Raw genomic sequence first — 18,489 nt, forward strand, 5'->3', positions numbered from 1 at the left:
GGAGAAGGCGCAAGTATTCTTGGATGAACTGACCAAAGTCATCCCGTCCTTTGGTATGCACTTTGCACCTACAAAGTGTAAGGTCATGCTTGTGGACGAGCAGTCACTGAACACGCCCCTTACAATCCAGGGAGAGGTACTGGAAGTTGTGGAGCGTTTTACGTATCTCGGAAGTTGTATTAGTTCTGATTGTAGTGTGACAGATGAGATAAATGCACGAATCTGCAAGGCTCGGGCACCGTCCTCACCTCACTGCGCCTGGTTGGAGACGCTGCAATATATGACTGCCAACAGATGTCGGTGGCAATTTTGTTTTCAGTTGCTATCAGCCTGAGGGCTGCGCCTGGTTGGAGACGCTGCAATATATGACTGCCAACAGATGTCGGTGGCAATTTTGTTTTCAGTTGCTATCAAGAGTGCCTGAGTGAGTGTTTGAAGGTTTGGCAACCTCGGAATGATTATAGTAAGCTAGCGTTAATTCCGTTCCGCGTTCACCTTTATTCTTTTTTTCACAATAAGGCTTTCGACCAAATCATGGTTGGCAGCGAGCGATGCATCAATGTTGAACACTGATGTAATGTTGTCGATGATGATGATGTTTTTCATAGTTATATATTAGCTTTGTGATCGATAGAGCGGTAGGTTATGTCTTCTCAGCTCCGCCTCGCTGTCTATATTCGCAACATGTGCCTCTGAAATCGACATTCATGGTATACGTCATCAGTGGTGACTTAGGCCTGTAGGCTTGTAAGCCTGTCTGTAGAAGTTTCGCAAGGTTTTGTCTGTGAGTGACGAAACAACAACAGCTGGACGTAACAGACACCAACTCATTCCAAAAGATGCAAAAATCTACATCGTGATTTCTAGACTGCATATCTGAGCTTATATGTATAATCCAGAGGTAACGCTGGTCCTGATTCTTGGCATGAAAAATTCGACCTATCGAGCCCAGGATCACTGGCTAACCTGAACCATTGGATGAAACCTTTGGGCCATAACCTAAAAGGGAGGTACAATTTAATCAGCTCGATAACGGCCTAAGTATGCGTGCAAAAACGATGTTCCCGGTAGATTTCACTTCTTTTTAACGTGTATCACTTTGAAAGTAGGTGCAGAATAACCAATCTTAAATAGTTAACCAGCTTTCATCTGAATTCATCCTAAACTGACAAATCCCACATCTCCGTTCGTAACATGCGTCTCAGTCACCCATGCTGACATGTTTTTGGTATGTTAAGTAGCACTTTGTGCCCTACTTTAGTACATTCTATCACTGACCGAGTGTATTTGCGTTCCGATTGTGAGGTTTTTAGGATACAGTCAGAAATGTTGTTGTGTGAGATTACATAATATCTATGAGTATGATGACTTTCAATGCTATACAACGTTGCTTCAACCCTCATCTCGAATTTCGCCGCTACCATAGGTTGGATTTCTTCTCAAAATTCCAAAGGCCGAGGTTGAAACGCCGGACATAGAAATGTGTGATCTCAGATATGCTGTGAGTTTTTCTCGTTAGAGATTTATGATTGTATGATTGGTAGTCATATAGGCACGTTGTACGGTAATTTAATGAAAAAATGGGCATAAGATAGTAACGCAACTTACATAAATTAGCAGTGAAACCCGGAATTTTAACACGTATCAAAATCTTTGTTTCGTTTCGTGGGTTTGCCGTTAACCACTGTCTGTTTTCCGAAACCTTCTGAGCAGACTCCTCAGGCAGCTCAAGAGTTTTGCCGAATCATCGTTCTAAATCGCCCTAACTAATTGATAGTCTTAGTGTTGTGAGCTGGTATATACTCAGGAGGAGGAAACTTGAAATCACAACATAGGATGATTCTCTCTGGTCCGTGGCTAAATCAGCTCCAGAATGGTCGTCATCAACACCATAATAGTCACTATTGTTAGTATTTATATCACCATCTTGAACGACCGCGTTGTAACCTGCTGATGATTGCTTCTGTTAGGATGATGTTTACTTCGACTTCACTCATAAGAAACTGCAGAAAGCTTAGTTACTTGGTAGCGTACACGCTACCTGGTTATTTCTGTTTGTCTTTTTGTGTGAAATTCATCTGCTGCGATCTGCTTGGAACACTGAAGGTGTAGTAAATCGGGAACCGACGGGTGTACAAAAAAGTCAGTGAGTAATTCTCCCAAAATTAACCTTAAGTAAGTTTTTTTAATAGACTGCACATATATTGTTAGACTAAATATGTAGGAAGGTTTTATTTTCACACTGGAGTAAAAAGATCCCAGATTTCGAGTGCGTGTAGTGTGGAGTCACTAGAGTGATCATGAGCTTACCCAAACCAAACAGATATGAAAGTCGTGTGCTTCGTATATGTGCATTCGTTAGAGCTTTACTGAACTTCGGCTTGCCTTCCGATGTTAGACCAAGATTTCTATTTGTCTGCTAATGGTAAACCCCATGAATATAAAAAACAGTCCACATTAATCAAACTTTGCAGACAAGCTGCTGGTTGCTCATCCATAGTTCCCGTTTTTCATCATCCGCGGGTTTCCTTCAAATTTCTCATTCCAAAGTTAAATTATTATGCCGGCTCCTTGCCGACTGTTATTCGTCACCGTTATTCCGTAATTCAGTGCACCTATATCAGTACAATACTGCAAGTGTAATCTTCTTCATTAAGAAGAAATAGCCACCTGCTACCATTTTTAATCACATCTCTTTCTTAACCATTATCCCTATACTAAATTCTATCGAAAGTCTGGCTTCTTCCTTAAGCTAAGAAACACTGATGGGCTCATGAAACAAAGAAGCATTTCCACTTTCACTTATTTGAGGCCATCAGATTTGATTCGATGTGTCAACTGATAAGCAAACGGACGTGGTCATTGACAAGAAAGCGAGAAGTCATTGGATAAGCGTGACTTTGTGTTCATGGGTTGAAAGGCACTCATTCGTGTTCTTACCTCACCTCCTAAACTGTCTCATCAACCCCTTGCACGGACAATAGCCGTTTATCATAAATAAAATACTCCATATTGACCATGTCAGTTAAACAAGAATAAGTCACAGGAAGATTCCCACATCTTGAGACATGTTAACCTAAACAATGGAACACTGAAAACTTTATGATGTAGGTGACAGGAGAATTAATTTGAAAGCGAAACCGATATTTGCGTCCAAATTAAGTTATTTACAACGATAAGTTTGGATGAACAGACCTCCGAACATAACGAAACACATGCTGGCAGATCTGCCTCCGCTTTCGTAAACAGGATTCAGCAATGTTTAGTCAAATACTCAACTCATAACCCATCACAGAATCCCCCGAGAAAAACGAGTGAAGTTGGTGAGTGTTAAGTTGTTAGACGATCTAAGTCCACGGGTTGGATATTCACTTCTCTCCCCTATAACCCAAACAAAGCTATTCAGAAAAGACGAAAGTCCGCGCGTATTCAAAGCTTCACTCTACGACGTTCTGATGTGAACAGTAGATTAATTCAACCCACTATCGACTATTTCCCCGTTATTTATCGTAGTCCTAATCAAAACCGTCTGGTCGCTCACCGGAAATTTCCACATTCCTCAATCTATCATTGCTTTCTGTTGAAGGATGAGGTGTGATCGTGTCCTTAGATTCGTTGGTTGCGGGCGTCCTGGAGATATATGGCATAACTTCAATGAAGCTAGTTGAACAAAGAAAAACATCTTATTGGCCGCTTGAAAAAAGAGCATATCCCCTTTAAAGAGGAAAACAGAGGAATGCAATCAGCCAAGAATACTTAGGGAAATCAAGCCACAACGCAGTGCAAATAGGGAAGAGACCGACCAGAACGCAGAAGAGAAAATGCTAAAATTAGAAGACAGTGGCATAACTAATTCAGTCGAAAGAAGACGGGCTACAATGGAACACGGGCTGTAAACGGGTCAATAAAGTTGCGATAAAACTGTCCCTGATCAGTCATTCACATCAATATATAAAACACAAACAGGAAGTACCAAACAGACTGAGTAGTGAGGAGGTTTCCACAAGTGACCATGAAACATTTGCAAACAAATTGCCAAACTTGGCGAACAAAGCGACAACCACCCAATCTACAGCCAAATTTTTGTTCGCTCTGGTTCTAACTGCGAAATTAATGTGCTTTGAGAGCTGTGTCTTGCGGTCGCGTTTAACCTGCCAAGCAAGAACGACTTGTTCACTCATCGCATATCGAGCGGGTTAACACAGAGTTTTTGCGCTGGCTTGGCCACTTGCTGCGACTGACTTCATCAATGGGTTCTTTTCGCGCAGTCACATGAAGAGTTAAGGTGAAGAGTCAAACAATGACTTGACAGAGGTATAAAAGCCAGTACCAGCAAACTCGGCTGCGATTTTCATGGCTATCTTCCTGGATGGGGATCCGGACTTGGGCCAAACCAGTGGTTAAGGACATTGTCAGACATGACCCAGTCGCGCCCTCAATAGCGCTTGTGCATCCAAGCTTTCACTGCATAGCTTCCTGTCCAATTCTCCCACTGACAGTGCTGTATTTACGCATTGATTTATCAGCTCCCGCCTGCAACGAGCAGCTACCTACCTCACCTCCCAAAATCATCGGTAAACGAAATTGTGGCAGCTACGACTGCTGTATGGAAAGTACGCGGTTCTTGCAGCGGACAATGATGATTTGGATAATCCGATCAGTGTCCGATCGCTTGCATCCACGCACTTCCGTCCACTTCACCTACCCCTGTGTCTTCATTCGACTGCTGCAGCTTACGTCTTGTCTTAGGAAGGTTCCTATTTTGAGTGACCCTTCAGCTTCTGTTGATGATATTACCAACGTCTTTTACGGTGGCGTATTGAGGTTTAGCTTACACTTCTATGAGTTCTCCTTCCTGTGCGGTTTTACTAAGTCTGTTGCGAGCAAACCAGTCGGTGGCACAAGTGCTACTTACTACCCACATTCCAGGCACAAGTTCAAAAATGGTGGTTTCACTTGATTTGTGCCATCCGCAGGACAAAACTACATGGCTGGTCAATTATCTGGTCGATCAGTCGATCATCCTGGAGTTTTGCAAGGGCTGTCAGCCATGAATTATGTTCACACATTTGTCCTCCCACTCTTGATTCCCGTAGAGCTATTGGATTCCTGTAACAGAAGATAACTAAATTTCATTCAATGCACTGGCCCCAGTCAAACCATATCTGTCCCATCATCTGCTCCCGCTTGCATTCTAGTTTCAAATCATTTATCCCCATCAAACATTACCACTAGGGACGTTCCTCAGTTTTATGCTTTATCACGACACATTAGAGCCTCCTGGTCCGGAACGTTTTTCTTTCCAGTGGCCCGAATTTTGGTGCTCCAGAACTGATTCCAATCGTCGCTCTCCGCTTCTGCATATGCCTATCCAGTAGTGCTGCATCATTCTATTGGAGAACGTACGCGCACTCCCCTCAGGAACTGCGGATGCTGTTCTGATCCCAAAAACTGCCACACTGTTAGAGTTGTCATCATTTCAACAGACATTTTGGAGGTTAATTTCTTGGGAGAACCCTCATAAGGTCCCTAAAATCCTTCCACAGTCCACGACCGACTTCGCTTTCTTAGTGCTGATTGGATAGGCGAATGCCTCGAGTTTGTATTAACCTCATATTCTTCTTGAACCCGATTCAGTTGAGACTCAGTTGTATCCTGTTTAAACCAACTCTGTGTGCAAACGAATGTACTTTGCGATTCCCGGGGTTTATCTTCATCAAACATCTGCGTCATGTGCAGTGCGATGCCCTTTTAAACAACCATCAATATGAATTTAGGTGTCCTTTGTGACCCTTGGCGTGCACCAACATTTGCTCATCTTCCCTGGAATTCCTCAGTGAAAATGATCCACTGTGCCTGGATATTTCGAAAACTTCCATTTTAATGCGGCATGTGGGGAAATGCTCCCTCTTTTAGTCAGCCAGACTGGAAACTGTAGTAGCAGTTTTTCCCTCAGCTTAGTTCTCGGTCTGAGTCCCCAAAGCTAGCGTTCAGGTCAAAACAACCACCAAAGATGCACAAGGTATATTAACACCCAAAACGAAGTCAGGAACACTTGTACAGCGCTTCATGTATACAGTGTAAACGGTGACAACTTTCTGGAGATTCTGACGCCTTCTGGATGCGCCACTGACAACCGGCAGTCAGCCGATACCGAGTCATGACTGGCTACTGGGTCTAGACTTTCGATCAATCCGATCTCCGCTTGATGCCGGACGAGCAAGCTTCCAAAACTTTTGGCAACTCTTGTGCGGGATAGGCTTCTCGGCTGTAGCATCGCCTAACTGTGAGCAGTAAAGCGGGACCCGTGTGGAATTTTGCTTAAGAGACACCTTCCAGCAAATCGATCCTACAAGTTTGTTGAGGAAGTGCCATTTCTCAGCAACGATGCGCTCTGGCTTACACCTTTTATCTAATATCTACAAATAGACCACCTTTATTCACTTTTTATCACTTCCAGCGATCTTCCTCATCTCAGCTAGGTAAAGAATGCGTCAGTACATTGAACACAGACCTTATACCATTCACGACTTAAGCCTGTCAAACGCCGCTACGTTTAGCAGTTTTAAATCCCTCAAGTTATCCACTGGCCTTTTGACCTCGAACCTCATTTCAACCATCAGCCCTGACTCCACTCCAAAGCCTCCGAGTTTTTCTTTTCCTAATGCGCCATTTTTAATAACCGTCACCAGTCGGCGCTGGCCCTCAAAAGTCAGATTTCTATTCCACTCACTCAAATTCAGTCCTTTCTCCAAGTTGCCACCCCCCGTCTGCTATCCTCGGTACCATTCAATCACGGAATGTTGCTGTCATGTCTGAGAGGGGGTCGCTCCCACTGATTTTTAACTGCAAGACCACATTTAGAAGAAATTTGTGTACCACATTGCCCCCCCCACTCTGAAGGATCACTTTCAATCCGTTCCTTGCCGATGAGACGTAGTCATCCTTTACTTGGTCTATCGCTACTATCACAATAATGTTTCTTTCAAGCTGTCATCCTCTGTTCCATGCCATCCATTCATGCGCTCAGGGTCATTTTTTTCAAGTGAAAACCCCCGGTTGCCTCACAAAAGCCCTATTACCTTCGTTTCCCTCTGGAACAATCTCCTTCGCTTCGTCTTCCTGCGACGCTTCCTGCAACGTACCTTTACCCAAAACTCCAGCTAACACTTATCTGTCCGATCCTAACTGACCAACTTTTATGTGACCCATTGTCCTCAGTGTCTTTTAAATGTCTATTTTCGTTGTAAGCGCGTTTGCTCCATTCCTGTTGTCCTTGCAGGTACCTGACTATGGGTTATATCTTCCCTGCAATCATTTATGTGGGTGACAGGAAAGTCAACCAATAAAAAATAGGTCACAACATAGCAAATTAGCCATTCATTACATCGGTAATTTTTCCAACATGTGTAGTGGGCTTTTAAAGGTTTACCAAACTTCATTACCCATTGTATAGAACGCACGTTCGACTCATTAAATTCGTTGACATTCTTCTGGGTAGACACGTGGTATCCACCTGGTACCACGGTGGTATCCGTGGTAAGCCATTTAATGAAGCGTCTTTTCAGTAAGTGTGAGAATGTGTGTTTTAATGTTTGGCTTGGGTGCTTGCCTTCGTCTTGACAGTAGGCGTATCCAATGTGACCATTTATTTGTTAGTTTGGGTTGTTTCCCTTCGTTTTACTCTCAGATATATAAATTGGAGATGTCGTAGAAGTACGTCCATTTTTGTTAGAGACGAACTTTTGGCAACGATTTTGCCTAACGGACGTTGGTCTTGAAGAAATTATTAAGAGAGGAAATTAAAGTTTGGTATTTTTCGTTCCGTAAAAAGCGATCCTCATTCACCGAAAAAGCTCCTTTGTGGAGCATTGTGGCCTTTCTTATCGCACAAAACTAGGAAACGGGTAAAACGGAGGCTTCATTGATTGTTTTTTATCGTTAATCTTGCTTAATAACTGTCGCATCCAGTAATTTAATGTATAATCAAGTAATAACAGCGACAGATTGTAGTTCAGCACTTCACGGACCTAATAGTTCAATACATCGAAAGAATAAGTTCATTAAAGCTCTGTGCCATATGAGACAAAAGAATCGCCCTTCCATCAACTGACTAAACTATGGATGATATCTTTCCTGCAACCGAAAACCCTTCAAATTGGACCCTATTCCCAATCGGCCAAGTATGGCATATTAAAAGCTAATGTAATTATGGATAAGAAGTACATAGTCATTTCAATCCAACTTATGTTTACACCTGTTTATACCAAAGAATGATACTTTGTGTAAATTGAAGCTCAGTGATGCGGACATATGGAGTAAATTAAGACCATCTAGGTTGATATTAGTGCCACCCTATTTTATTCCCCCCTTCCACGATATGAAAACCCTTCACTCTAGTGATTTACATGTCGGAGCTATTTGAATCTAACCGTTTTCTACTCATTAGCTTCTACCTTCAGGTACGGAACACTCCGACATGAAGAAAACTACTCATTAATTTTTTTCGGAAAAAATGAAAAATGGTCAGCTTCCCATTGTATGTTTTTTAATCTTATTATAACACTTGCTGTGCCAAGAAATATACTTACTCCAATATATGGATGTTGATTATTGACAGGCCATACAATTTCATGGAGCAAAACTTAGAATAACGCAGTCTCTCACGTGTCCAATTTCCTCATCGGAAGAGTATATGAATAATATCCATCTAACGCATCTTTCATCCACTGTTTGTTCCTGTTTTTATTCTTGTTTTAATTTTTGTTCCTGGGTGTCTTTCCAAACCTTGCATACTGTTCGAGGATCGCCTCCAGAGTGAAGATCTTTCGTTGAATTAATAAATAAATTGCACGTATGCTTTGGTGTTTACTATTTCTACCGTTTACCTCACCGAACTGCTCAGTATTAAGAGGCAACAAGTCGAACACGATAGACTGACACGACTGAAAAGGCGACAGTCGAACAACCCGATGTCGAGATGCCTGGGCCGTCCCAAAGCGGCTTTGCTTTATTAATGAATTCACTGTCGTTTCATCTATGTCAGTAATAAATCACCTTTTGTATGCGAAGCTTTCCTGCTTTCCTTACTTAATTTTCCATCACAATTTAGTTTACTGACAACGACATGGCCTATTATCGGAATGACACGACCCGGGGTATGTTGTAACAACTTCTAACAAATTTTCACAAGAGTTGGACCAACGATTCGGAGATGTGATGTACGCAATTATTGGTAAGTTTTAAATGCCATTGGACTTTCAATAAGAATAACCGAGCAGAACCCTTTGAAACAATTATGCTTTGGTATTAACTGACTTTTACCCTGAAGCTTTCATGAAAAACGTTTGTAAATATAAAAACAGAGGTGCTAGGTCCAAGAAGCAAATCACTTGTTAATTTTGTGAACTTTTCTCCAGTTCCTGTTTTCTTACATTTGTGAGGTCGTTCGGGTCGATAGGGTAGTAGACGTCAAGTTCTTGTTGGTAACAAAGAAAAGTAAGGGACTATTTTGACCGTTCTCTCACTAGATTCGTGGCTAATTTTGACGCATATACCAAAGCATGCTGAAGCCACTTATCATTTAAAGGTTTTCTGGCCATCGCTCTGGGAACAATATTACCTAGTACCAACAGAAAGATCTAAAAATTGTTACTGGTTTGGGTTGCAAAGTTCCCTCGCTCATGTTAAGATCACCATCAGATTTTTTCACCTGAGTTATCGTCATGGTCTTTTGGAGGCAGCGTGTAGCAACTGTGGCAGTTCCTGGGTTAAGCCTTCCTAGCTCTCGAAAGTCGCGTCAAAATTAAATGACTTTTCATAAAAATATATTTCCCATTGTCACTTTACTGCAAGATGTTTCAACTGATGTCGGTATACCCAACTGCTGACAAGGGTGTTGCACCACATCTCAGGCAGGCCATTACTGAGAATTTATTCATTCAGCAGCTCAGTTCTGTGTACGCACTTCAATTCGGTAAGGCGCAACACTTTTTCTCCACAAGACCAAATATGTACCGATGCAAGGAGTCAAGTCAGTCGGTAAGGTAGTGGGAACGCAATCGAATAATTGCAGTATAACGTGGGTGCGAAAATATTTCTATAACCTACGAGCCTTCAACGCAACTAAAATTCTTCATAGCTTAGAGCGTATTCACAAACCCGACTATCATGTGTATACATAATTGGCCCTGGAATTCAAGTGTAGTAATAGTACATACCGGGTTCCAGAAACTGAAAAGCAACGCGGCGTGTACAACAATCTGCACCTCCGTCACCTCTTTGAGACTTGCTCCAGAAACAAAATGGCTTGCCAACTGGGACGCAACTCCGATACAAACAACGATGTACAGATAAGCCAAAGGCTTCGGTTGAGGAACATAATCATCCTCCCGTTTAGACATGTGCTCCCTGACAGTATCCCATCCCAAGTACAGTTATGAACTCCACACTTACACATAGGAAAGCGGGTAAGCAAAAAGAGGTTGCTGCTGACACCTCCCTCTTAAATATCCCTATCCTCCCCCTCATTGCTCCGTTTCTAATGGCGTCTCCGTACGCCCATTTCCCGTCGCCGCTAGCTACAGTATTTATGGTTGACTCGGTCACCATGTCCACGTACACTTGGGAATCACAATCCAAACCCTGATATTCATTCCATCTGGAAGCCTTTTACGTTCGTACTCTAAAGTAAGTCGGAAAATAATCGGCTCTTTCATGTTCGCTGGATTCGATTTCTGCTGATGTGTGCTGTTTGTATGAAGCAGTGATTCACTAACAAAGTACGGTTACCAGAGTGATCACACCACCGATTTCCACTCCCTTCTGCTTGTGAACCACTGGTGATCCAAGAGGTGCTGCTGCTGGTTCGGTTGAAGTTAGTGTTATTCTAAGCCACTGAGCTGAAGGGTCATGGGTTGGATGGCTGCTCACTAATAGTCGCCTCTTTGCAGTTCATTTGGCCAATTTTGTGGGGTTAATCCTTCAACTCGCTGTTATTTACTACCTGTTCATCACATCTGTTTGCGCCCCGACGGACTGTATATCTGACGCGCTCCGTTGCGCTGGATAAGATCTCACATATTGTTGTTACTAGGGCTATCAATACGCAAGTAAGTAGGGTTAGCGCTGCTGAGTTTCCATTCGGTAGTTGTCTTCGACTAAAATCAGGACCTACGCAAGACTACGAACTCCTCATTCAGTTTTGTGCGGACCAAAGACCGTTTCTGTGCAGTATCGACTTCCAAAGCAGACGAAACCGGTCGACAACAGATCAACCTCCAACACAGCTATAGGTATCGTGGGTTAATCGCTGAGTGTCATTTGTTCTTGAACACTTATGTGGATTCAGATTATTCGCTTGTTCGTTGCTGCTCTTCGTTGCACTTTTCAGGGGCGTCCAAGACTGGCACCATGAACGTGACCATTGGGAAGTTCTCCAGCCTTTATGTTAAACAAAGCTGTCAAATCCATCTAGTAATGTGCCTTTTAGACGAGCCGTCTCCTAATTTTGACTCTTACCGGAAGGTACTGTCTTTCATCATCATTATCATAGACAGCATGACATCGATGTTCAACAATGATGCCTCGCTGCCGTACAACAGTGATTTGTTTGAAAGTCGTATTGTGAAGAAAAGAATAAGAGTAAACATAGAAGGGACTTAGTGGGAGCTAACTAAGAACATTCCGAGGTGCCTACATCTCCAGACACTCGTTCGGGCAATCTGGATAGAATCTGACAACAAGAACGTCATTGATGTAGACTGCCAGCCAACCAAGCTCAGTGGGATCACGTAGTCCCTATTGTGGAAGGCGAATAGCTCAGACAGCACCCTAATCTTTTTCATAACCATCTGCCAGCTCCAGGGTTGGTCACAGTTCTGCTTTCACCACTCTGAAGTGAGTATAGGAAATAGTAATCTCTTCGAAAAACGGTTGTTCGGCATTTGCAAAACATGGTCTGGCCAGCGCAGATTCTGGTGCTGCAGACATTCTGTGACCCTAAAAGTAGTTGGACGCTCCGCTTGTGGAGTGTTCCAACCAGCTAGGCCTGGGCACTGGATTCAAAGCAGCAGCCTAAAATTGCTTGAAGATTGGATACGCATTCTTCCTGGTCGAGAGCAGAATACTGTTAGATGGAGTGTCAGATTTCAAGGGAAAAAAGCACCTATGCGGATCAAGAAGCTTGATGGATTCAGAAAGCTGAAGGGATGGACGATGCAAGAAAATTGTGGAACTTTCTCGAACTGTTCCAGCTGATACGCACACCGGGCGAAAGGAAGGCATAAAGATCACTGAAAACAACGGCTCACTTGTCTGTATAAAAGAACAACTCCAGAATCTTCGTTGAAGTCTTTCAAGATCAATTCAACTGGCTAACTGCGGTTTCCCAAATAGATTTCCAAACGGCAACTAAGCCCTGGATAGTGGTTTTGCAACCCGTTATGTATTCGCCGGTAAGCGAAGGCCTTTTGTCCCTCAAGCGTCACCGACCTGCCAGTCCTGATGAACTTCCATCCGCTCTGTTCAATTGATGGAAGTGAAAACATCTAACGTCTAACTTATTTGCCTCTATCCGGGAGAAAGAGACCGTCTTAAGCAACTGGTGTGTGTCGATAGTGGTTCCTACTCTCGGAAAGCGGACCTGCAATGAGTGTGACAGTCACAGGGAAATTAGCTTGACCCTCGTTATGAGTAGGCTCTTTGCGTCACTTATTCTACGTCGTCTCACGAAGGTACGTAAAGATGAGACTCAAGAATAGTAAACACGATTTCGGAAGCAAAGTTGTTATATAGGCCTTACAGATTTGGTGCTTCTTGATCTTAGGAGAGCGTTCGATTTTTGTCAGCCATTTCGGGCTTTTCAAAGCGCAGGCGCAGCAAGGTATGTCCCGGAAGTTAGTGAATATTATGCACTGATTGGTTTCTCATACTCCTGGGAGCATGAGAGTGTATGGGACCTCTACGAAAGCTTTCTAACAAGCAGGGTCATCTGAGAAGGAGGTCTAGTCAATTTTTAATCGATTTTTTTTGGGCGATGATGAGGCGAACACGGGAGATTTTTCGAAACTCCAGTGTTCAAATCTCTCTGAGAAAGAACTTCCTCTATCTGGCAGATGCATATGAAAATGTTCTCATTGTTCAAAAAAGCTTAAAATGCATTACTTGAAAAGCTGAATGCTATCATCTAGTCCTTCTGTGAATGCCTAGTACCCACAAGGTGTAAAGTCATGCTCCATGACGTACGGTCTTTTAGCATGCTTGTGAGTATTCAAGGAGTGACACTGAAAGTTGTGGAACATTATATGTATCTCGGAAACTGCATTACCTCGGAAAGTAGTGTGAAAACAAAGTCAGTGCACGAATACCGAAGGCCAGAACTGCATTTGCCGATTTGCAACACTTACGACATCAAAAAGGTATCTTAGCGGGTTTCAAAAGTGTGTGCCTCAGACTACAGGCCCTAAGTTGTACGGCTGTGAGACTTTGCCGCTTCGAGCACATTATCTGAGACATCTTCAGGCGTTTGACCACAGACACAATTTGACATGGTAAAAGAGAATGAAGGATGCCAAAACAAAGTCTGGGCGCTACTGCTGCTATTCGTCTCCAAGATAAAATCCACGTAATCCGATGAAGATGACGAGCGATATACTAGCTGACCGATATCAGTGGCGTTCATGCTGTCAGTTTCTACGAAGATTATTTTACTGATGTTGGAGATGTAGGTATATAAGTTGTTTGTTGCAGACTAGCTCAGGATCCTCCATATTTTTCTTTCCACTATGAGACTTCACCTAGGTAAATTGCTATGGTTGTACAGCAGTGAAGCGCCAGTGTTCTTACTGGTGTCAATCAATCAAGCAATCAATTATCAGCTATAAACCATGTACCACTGGCACATTGGTTCCAGCTGCTACAGTTTCCATCACGAGAAAACGGATCAGTGTGTTGATGTCAACGTTGATGATAATATTTCGAATGTATCATTCACTCCCAGTTTTTCCAACACGCCACTTACAGAACATTAGGCAAGAGCCTATGGGGCCACCCACACAGAACAGCAAATCGTAGTACTCAGATTCAACGTCAAGAAGAACGCTCTTGTTTGACGCATTAGAGTGCTTGCGTTCATACTACGGTGCACGATATACATACATACATCTTTTGTTTTCATTGTGAATAATGATCTCTGAGTCACACTTTAGGTCTCCGTTGCACTCTGCTTAAGTTTGTTTGATCTAAACAGCACCACAGCACGTATATTTCATGTTCTCAACTTTGTATGATAGTTCAGATTACTTGGCGGAAAAGTGTGGGTCTAAGAACGAAACACTTAGTCCAAAAGGTAACTTCTAGTTCAACCGCAATTAACATGGATGGGTCAATTTAACAGAAGAAGTCAAACTGGTAACATCTAAAGGAATAGTCCCTTAAATGGAGTCGTGTTCAGCAGCTTTTTTCGAGAATGGAGAGAGTTTTTTTTATGGGATGTCGCTCTTTGTAGTAAATCATTCATACTTCAGAAGTTGTATCAGAGAATCACAGTAATGTTAGGAGAAATACGCCTGTTGTATTGTTTGATGTTCCAAAACTAAGTCCAGATTTGAAAATTTAAAAATGCACTTCAGCTGACGCAGGTTTCCCTTACCATTTAGTTTCCGTTTCTCCTAATCTCAAACTGTACCGCCGTCAGGTCAGATTAAAGTTTCTGTATTCGTTTCACCAAAAATCCAGTCCGTCTTGTTATATACCCACTGTTAACATTCACGTACAACAAGAAATGACGATTACCCTAAACCCGCATAATACTTTGCTCGTGGACAGTACAGCATCATATGCATCAATTTCCGGTGGAGCTTCATTTGACCATTTTAGTAGTCGGTTTGCCTGATCGGCCTCATAACGACGGCGACTGGAACAGATAAAGTTTTGTCACCCGAAGAACTGTTGAGTGAGAGGGATGAAAAGGCACGAAAGATACGCCTTCCCTGCGAAACTGCGGCAACTGTGGCGCTTGTGCCTACCAACCGACTACAAGTGTGTTCCGCCTTAATATGTTACTGAGTCTGATGAAGACAGATCCTCAATAGCCTCGATGCGGATTATTTCCGTTGCTCGGAAACACCCAAATTGACCGGAATCCATCCCAAAACCTTACTTGTTAAATGGTTTGGATGGACAACACGGCAGCCCCAATGCCTGTTCTAGCATGTATCGGAAAATGGATATAGAGGATACACACATCTGCCCCCAACGTAATCCCAGTAGACATCAAGTAATAGAACTGAGCTGCGTTGTTGATAAAACCTGCTGCCCTTCCTGGGTTGCTACGCGAAATTTGCAGAATAACGCTATGGACTTTGACTTTGTGCAATCTGATATAACCGAGCGAAATAAGTTTCAGAGAACTTTGATTACTTCTTTCTCTAGATATGCGACAACCTAGCGAACTAACCGGAGCCCGCTTGCGACAGGATATCATAATATGGTTTTGGCTAAGATAGGAGTGCACACCATCATTTTATGCTTATATTCATGAAACGACAGGTTATTAGGGGTTTGGGACTTTGTCATCATAAGCGTGAATCAGAGTCTAGCCTAGTCGGCCAATTTGGGAGTAGGCTTTTCTTGAGATGTACGAAAAGAGACGACAAGGTCAACAAGTAGATCCGTGAAGTGACTTGACTACAACTGTTTAATAAGCAGCCTTGCAACGAAAGGTCAACTAAGAGAAATTCACCCCCATCGTTTGCAAACCATCCTTATCAGTCAAAGCCATGTGAACACAGCGGATCTGATCGTCAGTGAAGAAGTGGAGGAACTTGCCCGAAACTAGACCAATACAAAAGCAATCGAAACCGTTTTTTTATGTGTGAACGTTCAGGCTCATTTGGTATCTAAAAGTAGTTCAGAGCACAAACCAATACAAACAGGGTCCATAAATTTCACAAATGCCATGGATTTAAACAGATGTGTATGGAACCATTTTCGGGTTGTCCCAGATATTTGTAGGTGAAACCACCAATTATGTTGAGAACCACCCTTATATGTAACACCATCGCTGTTATGTAACCTAAGGGGCATGTATCACACGAGTAAGCATTTCAACCAAGGAACTGCAAGGGAGATTTGGTGAAAGGGCATTCATATATTAATACGAACACCTATGCATTGTACTTACAGTACCAGTTGAAAAGAGTTTCATCCAAACATACTTTCGAAATGAAAGTATGCTCTCTAACCCTGACGGTTGAATAAGTTAGACAAGACGACGTAAATGGGTAGAGATAGGTCATATTCATACATAGTGTGAACGACAGAGTGAGAGTCAGCACAAATATCACCCACCGAAATGACCATACAATAAGGAACACGAGCCCTAAAACAAAGTCACTATCAATCTGAACATCAGGCAACACATCCATATCAAGTTGACTAATCAATAATGCTCTTGAAAATGTAAAGTTATCTTCGCCTTGGGGAACTTGATGGGACACCAGATCAAAGAACAGCCTCACCCATCCTTGCTTACTACTAGGAAAATCAGCATTTTTGATCAAGGAATTTCGTAACCAGTTGAGTTATTTCTACCAGTTCTATCTTCTCATACGACAGACAAAAGTAGGTGGAAGGAGACCACAGCGCATACCTTTTCGGAAATTTTGTCTTCCACTCCCCTCATAAGTGTCGTCCGAGAAGATTACGTAGCTGCACTTTGGCCCCTAAACCGTAGATGCAACCTTTCAAATACTAAATAATGTCATCAAAATCAAAGTAAAACTTACCTGGCTCCACTCTTGAGACCAAAAATGTAATGAATGTGAGTGGTGAAGGAAGAAATCAAAGCCAAAGGGATCCATTGTGCTTTCTTCGGTAGCAGATTGGAATTACTGTGAAAAAAGCTCCATGTACTAATTAGCTATTTAAAAGTAGCTGCTATCGATACCCGTTGTTAGTAGCCTAAGCTTTCTCATTCCTTGCTTCATGCCTAGTCAGATTCTGAAACGGCAATCATGCACAGACTGCAAGACAGGATACTGGAACACGCGGGAGAATTATTACGAGCACACCAGTTTGCCGCTGAAATCGACTGGTGAGTCTTCAGGTTTGTAGTTTGTTCTGCGTGTCAAGCTGTTTTTTTAAGTCAGAGTCGTTTCAGTTAACGTTTTGTCGTTTGTTTTACTGGCCACTATTTATAAGCATTATTTTGTTTGTCATAAGATAAGTGGATGCTATTAGAGCCCGCGTACCAGTTGAGTTAGTTGCGCAAATTCAGCAGCACTGTTTTTCTTAACATATCAAACATGGCTACTGGACTCAGAACTGAGGTATGGTGTGTGGTATCCACATGACCACTAGGTTGCATCAGTTCATCATTGATTCAGTGAGGTGATAATCTACTTCGTTTCAATAAATCCATAACGGTGACAAGATTGGTTCACTGACGATTTCCGTTCGACTGATTTCATTTCATTGATGGCGAAAGTCTTTTGGAATGATGATAGTTACATTGATACTCAAGTCTCCTTGACCTTCGAACTAGTCGTCAAACGGCTTTTATTCTGAATGGCCAAGTAGGATCAAGTAGATCTCTGCCCGCCAACGTTAATCCTTAGTTTTGTTTGCGATGCGACGTCAGTGATAGCCTGAGTTGATTTATCTGGATTCTAAATTCTCTGTGTTAAATATAATGCATGTGGTTACCACCAACTGGTGAATTCGTACAAGGTGGAACGCGTTCATGCAACAAATGATATTGAAGTACTCCCTGTACACAAGGAAAATTCACTGCTATCAAAGAAGACAGGGCATACCTTGTTCAATGGTGAACGTGTTTCATGAGGTGTAAGTTACTGGAATCTCAGTCAATTGGAATCAACTGGAATCTCGCTGCTTTGAAAGGATATGCCTTCCGGAGTTGAAATTTTTTCAAGGAATTTCTTCCTGTACGATCAAGTAGATAGAGACGTCTTTCATCAGAGAAGCGAGGAAGTGCTGTATGCTCTTCTTTGTTGCTCACAATACCTAGTGATGGACACAGTAGCCTAGAGCTAACTTATACCTCAGTGTAATCGGAATTCAGCCTCTCCCCCTTCATAAATGTATCCAGATACCAGCTTGCACGAACTGAGTATCCAAGGGTCTCACCCAAATAACAATCAGGTGAGGTGGAGTGCGATCGCGGAATGGTAAAGCTGTAGCCTCCCTGAGTGGAAAATAATGACAGCTAACCATTCGTAGTAAAATGGACGTTTGCCTCTAAGGGTTCGTGGGAGCACTGCTGACGATCTCCGATAGGGAGTCACCTTCTATAAACTGCCTTTATACTTATTGGCACTTACTTAACTTGCAGACTGTAATTTAAGCTGGAACCGGAAAATACACTTCAGTATTTTCAATTTAAAAGAACATTCCACAATAAAGTATGAAATGCATCGTTGGTTCATTCCTGTGTTGAAGAGAGCTGGCGCTTGTAATCAGTGGAGG

At 42.5% G+C, this 18,489-nt stretch overlaps 1 protein-coding gene across 1 annotated transcript in view; it reads left to right on the forward strand.

The window, feature by feature from the left end:
* Positions 1-16,961: 16,961 nt before the first annotated feature.
* The window catches only part of T265_14378 (hypothetical protein), a gene marked incomplete at both ends in the record, with an annotated part of 5,862 nt that continues 4,334 nt past the window's right edge, over positions 16,962-18,489 (forward strand). The window contains one exon of the mRNA XM_009173383.1: positions 16,962-17,095. Coding sequence (XP_009171647.1) covers positions 16,987-17,095 — 109 coding nt within the window. The remainder of the gene's footprint in view (positions 17,096-18,489) is intronic.

This window comes from Opisthorchis viverrini (genome assembly GCF_000715545.1).
Source record: "Opisthorchis viverrini unplaced genomic scaffold opera_v5_183, whole genome shotgun sequence".
In the NCBI taxonomy this organism is placed as follows: Eukaryota; Metazoa; Platyhelminthes; class Trematoda; order Opisthorchiida; family Opisthorchiidae; genus Opisthorchis; species Opisthorchis viverrini.